Below are 10,866 nucleotides of genomic sequence, written 5' to 3'. Positions count from 1 at the left end.
GATCTTTCTTCCTAAAAAACTGTTTCCTCCTTTGATTCCATAAAATTGCATTCTCTGTATTCTCCTCATACCTCTCTTGCTTTTCTGTTTCTTTTTTCTTTTCAATATTTATTTGTTCCCTTTTGTTGCCCTTGATGTTTTTTTTTTATTGCTGTAGTTATTGATGTTGTTGGATAGGACAGAGAGAAATGGAGAGAGGAGGGGAAGACAGAGCGGAAGAGAAAGACAGACACCTGCAGACCTGCTTCACCGCTTGTGAAGCGACTCCCCTGTAGGTGGGGAGCTGGAGGCTCTCACTGGGATCCTTATGCTGGTCCTTGCGCTTTGCGCCACCTGTGCTTAACCCTTAACCCGCTGTGCTACTGCCCGACCCCACCCCCCCAATCTTTTTTTTTTTTTTTTTTACCAGAGCACTGGTCAGCTCTGGTTTATGGTGGGGTGTGTGTGTGGGGGGGAATTGAACCTGGGACTTCAGAGTCTCAGGCATGGCAGTTTGTTTGCATAACCATTATGTTACATGCCCCTGCCCGTTCTCTTGTTTTTCTTTACTGTTCTCCTGGCAAACGCTAGAAGAAGAACTGTTCTCCTTAGATTTCTCTTTTCTCTTGTTTCCAAATGTTGGGTGTCCTTAGGATTTTATTCTTTGCCTTTTTCCATCATATATATATATATATATATATATATATATATATACTTTCATTTATTTTATTTTACTTTTATTTGCCACCAGAGTTATTGCTGGGCCTCAGTACCTGCATTATGAATCCCCTGCTCCTGTAGGCTTTTTTCCTTTTCTTGTCCTTGCTGTTTATCACTGTTGTTATTGTTGCTGTCATTGTTGTTGAATAGGACAGAGAATAATGGAGAGAGGAGGGGAAGACAGAGGGGGAGAAAAAGATAGACACCTACAGACTTGCTTCACGGCTTGTGAAGCGATCCCCCTGCTGGTGGGGACTTGGGGGCTTGAACCAGGATCCTTCCGACAGTTCTTGCACTTCCCTTCTGACGGTTCTTGCACTTCGTGCCATGTGCCACTGCCTGGCCCTCTATTTTAGTTATTATTTTTTAAAATCTTTCTTTATTTATTGGATAGACACAGCCAGAAATTGAGAGGGGAGTGGATAACTGAGAGGGAGAGAGACAGAGAGACACCTACCTGCAGCACTGCTTCAGCACTAGTGAAGCTTTCCCTTTGCAGGTGGTAAGAAAGAAAAGTAAGGGACATTGGGACAGATGGGAGTGGTAGGCCATACTTTACACAGGGTAATCTCAGGGAAAAGTTTGGAGGGGGAAAGCTATATGAATATCTACTTCACGACTGGTGAAGCAGGGCTGCAGGTGTCTCTCTCCCTCTCTGTCACCCCCTTACCTCTTGATTTCTGGCTGTCTACCCAATAAATAAAGACAATAAAAATTTTTTTAAAGTGGTCATGTAGATGAGGAAGAATTTTAAAAGAAGACTGAGAAGAAATGATGAGTGAGGAGGTAGCTCATAAGAATGAGTATACTTAGAAGCCAAGTCAAGAAAGTACTTCACAAAGGAGATAGTGATAGGCAATGTTAAATGCTGCTAGTAGGAAAAGTAAGATGAAGACTGAAGATTAGTTATTAGACTTATTAAAATAAAGGTCACTGGTATGCTTTATGGAGTAGTAGAGACAATAACTTTGGTGAAATGGGTTCACTAGGAAACAGGAAGGTAAGAATTAAAGGCACCCAAGAAAAGCAATACTTTTGAGAAGTTTTGTTATGCACAGAAGCAAAGAAATGGAACACTAGTTAGATAGAGATCAGAGAAGCAGTCTTTTTTAAGGACAGTACTGACAACTATAGCAGAAATATAAACTTGATTATGGGGTTGGGGAAATAGCATAATAGTTATGCAAACAGACTCTAATTTCTGAGGTTCTGAAATCCCAGGTTCAACCCCCACACTACCGTAGGCCAGAACTGAGCAGTGCTCTAGTTAAAATAATAATAATGACATTAAGTGTATAGTTAAAAAAGAAATTTGGTTATTCAAGAGAAAGGAGAATGGTTGTTGCACAGATGTTCTAGGATTGTCAAAAGAGGGGAATACTAGTTTGCAATCAGAGTGTATCCTTAGAAATTTTGGAAGTCACTACTAGATGCTATAATCTATCAGAAATGTAAACTAGTGACTGTATAAGCTTATAAAGAATTTGCCTCACTGAGTTGACATAAAGGTGGCGCAGTGGATAAAGCACTGGATTCTCAAGCATGAGGTCCCGAGTTCGGTCCCCCGCAGCACATGTACCAGAGTGATATCTGGTTCTTTCTCTGTCTCCTATCTTTCTCATTAATAAATAAATAAAATCTTTAAAAAAAGATTAAAAAAACCCCATGTGCGTTTAACCCCGTGAATCACCATCTGCCCCCCTTTTATAGATGTGGAATGAAGTTCATTCTTCCGGTTAACGAGTATACCCTAAGTTACATGAAGATTTGTTCCTGAATGTTCTGTAAATGATCACATAAACTAGTTTTCCAGATATTCTTTTAAGTAATAAAACTTTCTGAAAATTAAAAAAAAAAAAGATTAAATAAGCTCACCACATTTTGTTTTTGTACTTTCTTTCAGATGGTGGTAATACCCAATACTACAAAGTCCTTATTGGTAATCGAGAGTGGATGATAAGAAATGGTTTTGTCATTAATAACAGTATTGATGGTTTTATGACTGAACATGAGAGAAAAGGTCGGACAGCTGTATTGGTGGCAGTTGATGGTAAGATTTTTCCAAAAGTGTGCTATGACTCAGTAACATGTCTCAGTTATCTTATGTGCTTATGTGTGTTCTTTGATAATGACAAAAATATGTATGCTTAGGGTTGGGCATTAGTGCAGAGGGTTGAGCACACGTGATGTGAAGTGCAAGGAACAGTGCAAGGATCCTGGTTCAAGCCCCCAGCTTCCCACCTGCAGGGGAGTCACCTTACAAGTGATGAAGCAGGTCTACAGGTGTCTATCTTTCTCTTCCTCCTCTCTTTCTCCCCTCTCAATTTCTCTTTGTCCTATCCAACAACTTCAGTGGCAACAATAACAATAAGGGCAAAAAATAATGGCCTCCTGGAGCAGTAGATTCATGGTGCAGGCACAGAGCCCCAGCGATAACCCTGGAGGCAAAAAAAAAGTATGCTAAAGGAAGACATAGTAGATATATGGAAGTGGGAGTTAGTCAAAGCTAGGGGGTAGGGACTGTATGGTGGTGCACCTGGTTGAGTGTACATGTTACAATACATAAGCCCCCGGTCCCTACCTGCAGGAGGAAATTTTCACAAGTAGTGAAACAGTGCTGCAGGTGTCTCTGTCTCTTTTCCTCTCTGTCACCCCCTTCTGTCTCAGTTTCTGGCTGTCTCTGTCAAATAAATAAAGATAATAAAATAAAAAAAAACTAAGGGATAAATAAGAACTGGTACTGGTAAAATTGTGTGAAAGAATACAAAAAAGGACAAAATGGTTTCAGAACTAACCATCAGAAAGGAAAAATAAATCACTACCTTTCAATATTTATTTATTTATTTTGCTACAAGAATTATTGTTGGTGCTAGATGCTGGCACTACAAATCCACCATTCCTGGTGGCCTTTTTTCCCCTCTTCTGTTCCATCCCTTTCTTTCCTTTCTTTTTTATTAAATAGGACAGAGAAAAATTGAGAAGGAAGGAAGAGACAGAGTGCCAGGGGCCAGCCCCAGCAGGTTATTAGGGTAACCTGAAAGAGAAGGGGTGTCAGTGAAGAATGAGGAAGAATGAGAGACGAGTGAGTTGAATCAAGCTCAAGCAGTCATCTCTGTCATACTTAAGCAGAACTTAATTTTTATGGTCTCATAAGGCTTAGCTCATTAAAACAAAAATCACCAAGGCTTTGATTATTAATACAAAAATCACCAAGGCTTTGGTCACTAATACATAAATCACCAAGTAAGAACAGCACAGTTAGGGAACATCTCCTACTCTGTGGAACATTCACATTCTAGGGGTACTTTTATCCCTAGAGATCACATCACAGTTTCTATGTCTTTTGCTATTTCTGTACCTGTGTGCTAGGCAAATGTCCTATTAAGATTAATATTCTACCTGTATGTTTATGTCATTCTCTTGCCCCTATGCATCAGAAGCCATGGTTCATAGAAATTCTAAGCTTTTTATGTTTCTAGGGGCCTTAAACAAATTGAACAGCCCCATATTTCATAAAATCTGTTCCATTGTTTGATCAAGGAGTTTTGTATTGTGCCTTACTGAGAAGGCACCAAGGTGGTGCTGACTCTCCATAAAGTTAAGCTGTCTAGCTGGAATCCATCTTCTGTGTATACTCACTATGTGACCTAGGTTCTTTTCCTGCATAAGGAAGTGGGAGCATAGTGGTGGGTGGTAGATTAAAAGGCCCATTGTATCTAGGCAGGTACCATAACTTTCCATAGCATATTAATTATGCTATGTAAGGTGGCCCTTCCACTGTGGGGACCACCAATCTTTTTCTATATTTTAGGGGGGAATACTAAAGGAAGTGGTGTAGATAAAGGGGAAAACAATTTTTTCCTATTGGAGTCTCCTAAAAAATTCTGCATTATTGGTATTGCTTGTTCAATCTTACAGAGTGCAGTGCAGGTTTTGTCATTACTTTTGTCATTGGTCAGGTTCCGAGCCTGGCCATAGGTAAATATTATTAAGACCACACAAAGCTTAATCCCAAGCCCTATACATGGCAAAAGGCGAGATGGTTTCAGTTTGGCCTGGAGAGTCCAGCCATGCTGAACTTCCTGCGAAGCTGGTACCGTGTCAAGCAGCTCGCATGGCGGCACCTGCGCCAACAGTGTGAGAGGGAGGGAGGAGGGACCTGAACCTGGGTCCTTGCACATGGTAGTGTGTGTTCAACCAGGTTTGCCACCACCCAGCCCCCACATATACTATATTTTAAAAGCTACATTTTGCCAGTGGAAAGGTGCCTCTGCAGGTAGCACTCAGGACTTACATGCCTAAGTCCCTGAGCTTAGTTCCCAGCAATGTATATGCAAGAGTGTTTGCTCTGGTCTCTTTTATTTCTCTTTTGTAAGATAAAAAATAAATATTTAAAAATAGGTACATTTTTATTGCATAAACCTTTTACTTCAATAAAGTTGAGTAAAAATTTAGGGACTGTGGTCTAGGAGGTGGCTCAGCAGAGAAGACATTGAATTCTCAAGCATGAGGTCCCAAGTTCAATCCCAAACAGCACATGTACCAGAGTGGTGTCTGGTTTTTTTTCTCTCTCTCTCTCCTCCTGTCTTTCTCATTAATAAATAAAATCTTTCAAAACAAAAATTAGGGACTGGGCGGCAGTGCACCAAGTTGAGTGTACATGTTACTATGTTCAAGCCTCCTGTCCCCACCTGCAGTGTGTACAGCTTCATGAGTGGTGAAGCAGTGGTAGAGGTATCTCTCTCTCCCTCTCTGCTTCTTTCTATTTCTATTAGAACAAAAGGAAAAATGGCTTCTGGAGATGGTGAAGTTGTACAGACACTGAGTTCTAGTGATAACCGTGGTAACCAAAGTAAATAAATAAAATTGAATAAAAATTTAAAACCTGTTGTATACATCTATTTTAATTTGCATTGTTTAATATAATAAACATTTTCCAGTGTCGCTATATAATTTTACTTTTGCTGCATCGTTTATAGGACATATAACTGAGTATTTTCCTGTAAGAAAATTAAGCTAGAGGGCCTTATGGTGGTTCACCTGGTAAAGAGTACACATTACATTGGGGATCTTGGTTCTAGCCATTGGTCCCCACCTACAGTGTGGAAGCTTTACGAATGATGGAGTAGTTGTTCTCTCTCACTCTCCCTTCCTCTCTCTCTCTCTCTTCCCTCCCCCTCTCTCTCTCTCTCTTTCTCTCTCCATCTTTCTTTGTCCGTCACCCTCTACAAAAATAGAAAATTAAGCTATTCCTAGTATATTAAATACTGCTATTATAAACACCTTTTAGATTTTTAGATGCTTTCATTTACTAAATTATTTATTAGGTAAATTGCTAGATATGAGATGGAGTAGTCAACACTTATAATTCCTGATAAATGTGAAGGTGGTATCTTTTTAGGTCTAGGAAAAAACAGAAAATAGCATTTCTTTTGTCTTTAAAAAATAATCCTTGGGGGAGTCGGGCTGTAGCACAGCGGGTTAAGCGCAGGTGGCGCAAAGCACAAGGACTGGCATAAGGATCCCGGTTCGAACCCCGGCTCCCCACCGGCAGGGGGGTCGCTTCACAGGCGGTGAAGCAGGTCTGCAGGTGTCTATCTTTCTCTCCTCCTCTCTGTCTTCCCCTCCTCTCTCCATTTCTCTCTGTCCTATCCAACAACGACAACAACAATAATAACTACAACAATAAAACAACAAGGGCAACAAAAGGGAATAAATAAATAAAATAAATATTTAATAAAAAAAATAAAAAATAATCCTTGGGAGTCCGGTGGTAGCGCAGCAGGTTAAGCGCACATGACACAAAGCGCAAGGATCAGCTTAAGGATCCTGGTTTGAGCCCCTGGCTCCCCACCTGTAGGGGAGTCGCTTTACAGGCAGTAAAGCAGGTGTACAAGTGTCTGTCTTTCTCTCTCCCTCTCTGTCTTCCCCTCCTCTCTCCATTTCTCTCTGTCCTATCCAACAACGATGACACGCAGAACAACAACAATAACTACAACAGTAAAACAACAAGGGCAACAAAAGGGAAAATAAATAAATATTAAAAAAATAAACAATCCTTGCAGTGATTTTTAACCCTCCCCATATAAAATGCCAGTTTTGTCTCATTCACCTTAAAAAAAGGAAAATGGAAGTTTCACTTCTTTCTTAAAGTGTTAGTTTCCGTTTTCATTTTCCTTTATCTTTAATTAGCTAATGTATTTGGGGATATTGACCAGCACTTTCTCAAAAGAAAGAAAAGGGTTTATTAGTGTCTGGTAAATCTGGTCTTTCTTCATTTTCCTGTTACTAGTAACTCCTGTGTCATTCTGTGACTTTTTCATAATCAAATATGGAGATTTGTTGATGGCTAGTAATGAAGTTTGTGTGGGCTTGTAGTTTGTTTGTTTTTTACTCTTTTTTTTCTTTATTGGGGGGTGGTTAATGGTTTGTAGTCAACAGTAAAATACAGTAGTTTGTACATGTGTAACATTTCTCAGTTTTTCCCTCTAGGTTCTCCTCTGCCATCATGTCCCAGGACCTGAACCCTTTCCCCCACCCCAGAGTCTTACTTCGGTGTAATACACCAAACCCAGTTCAAGCTCTGCTTTGAGTTTTCTTTTTTTTTTAACTTCTTTTTTTTATTATTAGTAATTTAGTAATGATTGACAAGCTTGTGGGATAAGAGAGGGTACAATTCCATACAGTTCCCATCACCAGAGTGCCATATCCCATCCTCTTCATTGGAAGGTTCTCTATTTTTTCAGAACTTTTTTTGTTTTTTGTTTTCCCTTTTGTTGCCCTTGTTGTTTTATTGTTGTTGTAGTTATTGTTGTTATTAATGTCGTCGTTATTGGATAGGACAGAGAGAAATGGAGAAAGGAGGGGAAGACAGAGAGGGGGAAAGAAAGATAGACACCTGTATACCTGCTTCACCTCCCGTGAAGTGATTCCCCTGCAGGTGGGGAGCCAGGGGCTCGAACCGGGATCCTTACACTGGTACTTGTGCTTGGCGCATGTGCTAAGCTTAACCCACTGTGCTACCGTCTGACCCTGGTTCTCTATTTTTATCCTTCTGGGAGTATGGACCAAAGATCTTTATGGGGTACAGAAGGTGGGAGGTTTGATGTTTGTTTGTTTTTAGCTAGAGCCATCCTCCAAAACAAATTTATAAGAAAAATAATTTATTTTTGGAATTTTATGTCGGAATTTTACTCTGCTTTCATGATATTTGATAGCCTCTTTTTCTCCTGTATTAGATGAGCTGTGCGGCTTGATAGCTATTGCTGATACTGTGAAGCCTGAGGCAGAATTAGCTGTCCGCATTCTGAAATCCATGGGCATAGAAGTAGTTCTGATGACTGGAGATAACAGTAAAACAGCCAGATCTATTGCTTCTCAGGTAATTGGTATACTTGGTTCTTGGTGTGGGGGTATGTCGTAAACTCTAATTCCTAATATACATTTGCTTTCTTGTCTTCAAATGCTAACAATGTCATATTACCTGTTTTCATTATCAATGAATAGCCTTATATGGCTCCTTAAAAAAATTTATTTGTAACTAATCATAGGTTATAAAATTGTAAAATTACAGGATATAGTTCCATATCACACTCACTACGAAAGTTCCTTGACTTTACCCTCCCAAAGATAACCATCATAGTTCTCACAAAGTCCTGGAAACAGTTTGATTCATATTTTTTTTCAGGGCCATGTGTATCAGTTCTCTAAACTGCACATGTGAATAGATGATTAGTCTTTCATCACTTAACTTATTTCACTAAACATAATTATATCCAATTCCATCCATTTTGTTCCATAGGACACAAAATAATCTTTTTTGATTGCACAGTAATATTCCATAAAGTATGTATCTTATAATTTCTTTAGCCACTCATCTGTTGATGGGCATTTAGGCTGCTTCCACTCTTTGGCTATTGTGCATGATGCACCTATGAACATAGGATGCATTTGTCCCTTTGAATTAGTGTTTACAATTTTTTTTAGATAAATGTCCAAGAGTGGTATTGTTGAATCATAAGATAATTCTATTTTTATTTGTTGAAGGACTTTCCGTAAAGTCTTCCAAAGGGGATGCACTGGTTTGCATTTCCAACAGCAGGAAGCAGAGTCTCTTTTTCTCTACAAGTTCACCAACACTTGTCATTTCTTGTTTTGTTGATGTAGGCCATCCTCTATGGTGTGAGATGGTACCTCAGTGTATTTTTTTTTAAATAAACACTTTTTTAAATATTTATTTTATTTATTTATTCCCTTTTGTTGCCCTTGTCGTTTTATTGTTGTAGTTATTATTGTTGTTGTCGTTGTTGGATAGGACAGAGAGAAATGGAGAGAGGAGGGGACGACAGAGAGGAGGAGAGAAAGACAGACACCTGCAGACCTGCTTCACCGCTTGTGAAGCGACTCCCCTGCAGGTGGGGAGCCGGGGTTCGAACCGGGATCCTTATGCCGGTCCTTGTGCTTTGCGCCACCTGCGCTTAACCCGCTGCGCTACAGCCTGACTCCCCCTCAGTGTATTTTTAATTTGCATTTCTCTAATGGTGTGAAGTGGAGCATTTCTTTATATGTCTATAAGCCTTGTGTAGCTTTTCTTTAGAAAATTGCATAGCCAATTCTTTGGCCCACTTTTTATTGTTATTGTTATTATTGTTGTTGTTAAGCTGTACCAGTTCCTTATAGATGTCTGAAATCAGTTGCTTGATGGATGTTTAATATGCAAATATCTTTTCCCAATTACTGGGTTGCCTGGTTATCCTTTTATATTTTACTGTTGATGTGTAGAAGCTTTATAGTTTGATATAGTCCCCTTTATTTACTCGTGTTTTCATTTCACTTGCCCATGGGCTTGATTCTCAAATACATATTTGATGTGAAGATCCTGCAATGCTTCACCAATATTTTCTTCTATCTGTATTTAGTCTAATATCTAGGTCTTTTATCCATTTTTGATATGATTTTGACACATAATATTAAGTAATGGTCTTGTTTCACTTTTCTACATGTCCAGTTTTTCCAGAACCATTTGTTGAAGAAACCTTCTTTACTCTATAAAATCATTATGTTCCCTTTGCCCTATATTTGGTGGCAGTATATTTGTGGACTCATTTCTATGCTCTCAATTCTGTTCCATTGATCCAAGTGTCTATTTTTATTCCAGGACTGCACTGTTTTAATTACTGTTGTTTTGTAGTATAAACTGATGTACTATGGCACTGGGGAAATTTTCAGTACTGTGATGTCTCTCTCTTTCTCTCTCTCTTTTTTTTTTTTTTTGCCTCCAGAGTTATCGCTGGGGCTTGGTGACTACACTACAAATTCATTGCACTCTGAGGCCAATTTTTTCCATTTTTTATTGGATAGAACAGAGAGAAATTAAGAGGGGAGGGGCAGTAGAGAGGGAGAGAGAAAGACACCTGCAGACTTGCTTCACTGTTTGTGAATTGACCGTCCTGCAGGTGGGGAGCCGGGGGCTCGAACTGGGATCAAATTTCTTAAAAAGCATATCTATATTGGGCACCTTGTGGCTGGAGATGATGGCTCCTTATTGTTAGTTATATTTCAGTTGATAATGAATTGTCTTGGTTTTTTCTCACATAGGTTGGCATTACAAAAGTGTTTGCTGAAGTTCTACCTTCCCACAAGGTTGCTAAGGTGAAACAACTTCAAGAAGAGGGGAAATGGGTAGCAATGGTAGGAGATGGAATTAACGACTCCCCAGCTTTGGCAATGGCTAATGTTGGAATTGCTATCGGCACAGGGACAGATGTAGCTATTGAAGCCGCTGATGTAGTTTTGATAAGAGTAAGTCCTGCAATCTGAACTTTGAGAAGTGTAAGACTTCCCTACATGACTAGGAAAAGTGTAATGTATATGGAGTACAACTATCCTGTCCTAACCATTGAGAGTGGGAGAATTTGAGGTGGGAGTATGAAAAGTATTATTAACCATCTCGTTCCTTTCTTAATTTGGTGAAGCAAGTAAGAATTACAAGTTTCTAAAGTGAGGAATAATTTAAAACCATCTTATACAGATCCTGAAGTTATTCTAATGTGGTTTAATTCCTGTATCAGAAAACACTCTGGGAGTTGGGCGGTAGCGCAGCGGGTTAAGCGCAGGTGGCGCCAAGCACAAGGACCGGCATAAGGATCCCGGTTCGAGCCCCGGCTC

The 10,866-nt window shown here is 39.6% G+C and overlaps 1 protein-coding gene across 2 annotated transcripts in view; it reads left to right on the top strand.

Annotated features, from left to right (window-relative positions):
• ATP7A (ATPase copper transporting alpha) overlaps window positions 1-10,866 on the top strand; it is a 135,040-nt gene that overhangs the window by 99,185 nt on the left and 24,989 nt on the right. For both annotated transcript variants that reach the window (XM_007534345.3, XM_060182537.1), the window contains exons 18-20: window positions 2,603-2,749; window positions 7,938-8,080; window positions 10,297-10,500. In XM_007534345.3, coding sequence (XP_007534407.2) covers window positions 2,603-2,749; window positions 7,938-8,080; window positions 10,297-10,500 — 494 coding nt within the window. The remainder of the gene's footprint in view (window positions 1-2,602; window positions 2,750-7,937; window positions 8,081-10,296; window positions 10,501-10,866) is intronic.

This window comes from Erinaceus europaeus, chromosome X, assembly GCF_950295315.1.
Source record: "Erinaceus europaeus chromosome X, mEriEur2.1, whole genome shotgun sequence".
Classification (NCBI taxonomy): domain Eukaryota; kingdom Metazoa; phylum Chordata; class Mammalia; order Eulipotyphla; family Erinaceidae; genus Erinaceus; species Erinaceus europaeus.
Note: the sequence above shows the minus strand (reverse complement) of the source record. Positions and strands in the feature narration are given on the sequence as shown.